Source organism: Penaeus monodon, chromosome 27, assembly GCF_015228065.2.
Source record: "Penaeus monodon isolate SGIC_2016 chromosome 27, NSTDA_Pmon_1, whole genome shotgun sequence".
In the NCBI taxonomy this organism is placed as follows: Eukaryota; Metazoa; Arthropoda; class Malacostraca; order Decapoda; family Penaeidae; genus Penaeus; species Penaeus monodon.
In genome coordinates this window covers 2,832,505-2,833,427 of record NC_051412.1, presented here as the reverse complement: position 1 = coordinate 2,833,427, position 923 = coordinate 2,832,505, and the positions used below count along the sequence as shown (strand labels likewise).

Here is a 923-nt window from a genome sequence, read left to right as displayed (position 1 = left end):
CACCTTGGTCATCATTAATGTATTCAATTTTCGTAAATGTATGCAGTTTTAATGATGATGATGGCGATAAAAGATAACCAGGGTTTCTCATTCATGGTTTGCGTTAATGGCTGTATTAATTCACACTCTAAATCCCTTTTTTACGACATCCTTTGGTTATTATCTCTTTTCAGAACAGAGCGTAATTATATTTTCAACCGTGTAGAGAGAGAGTATTAATTCGAAAGAGATGAAAAAAAATAATAGAGAAAAGATTAGGGTCACAAAAGCGCATTGTTAAATACATCAGAATGTTGATTTTCGTTTATTTGTAATGATTTTGTGGTTGATGAGTATAACCCCGTTAACATTAGTATGCAAATGCTTGAGGTTATTTTCTGTAAGCTCGTAGACGCATTCGGTTTAATAAATATTACGCCCGTGTTGAGTCTCCAGTACCTCTTAAATGAAAAAGAAAGAATTCAAGAAAAAAAAAATATATATATATATATTTCTTAGCTCATTACCTTCATCAAATGATTAATGGAATAATTGACGTGAAGTTTAATACATTGCACTTTGACTATGCGAATTTAGGCTTGTTTCCCTTGGTGCCATTAATTTTTTAGGCCTACTTCAAAATTCAAGTTCGGTGAAGTCATGATATATCATAATCAAGTAAACAAAAATCATGACCAGAACCTCTATTTTTAGCCCTGGCAATTAAAAAAGAAAGAAAAAAAGGTCAGGGAAGCAATTAATTAAACTGGCATAGCTTAGTCGCCAGATTAATCCTCGGATGAGAATTCTGGATCTTCACTGAAGAAAAAAGTTAATCAGATCCGAATTTATCCTCTCGCGTGGGAGCGGAAATGAAATGAATGAATTTATAAGAAACAAAAACAATGATAATAAATGGAACAGGTCGAAACAAGTAAACGATT

General features: G+C 32.5%; 1 protein-coding gene across 1 annotated transcript in view; it reads left to right on the top strand.

Annotated features, from left to right (window-relative positions):
• Nucleotides 1-693, top strand: part of LOC119590333 (bile salt-activated lipase-like) — a 33,006-nt gene extending 32,313 nt beyond the window's left edge. Inside the window, exon 11 of the mRNA XM_037939006.1 lies at nucleotides 609-693. Coding sequence (XP_037794934.1) covers nucleotides 609-693 — 85 coding nt within the window. The remainder of the gene's footprint in view (nucleotides 1-608) is intronic.
• Nucleotides 694-923: the final 230 nt, after the last annotated feature.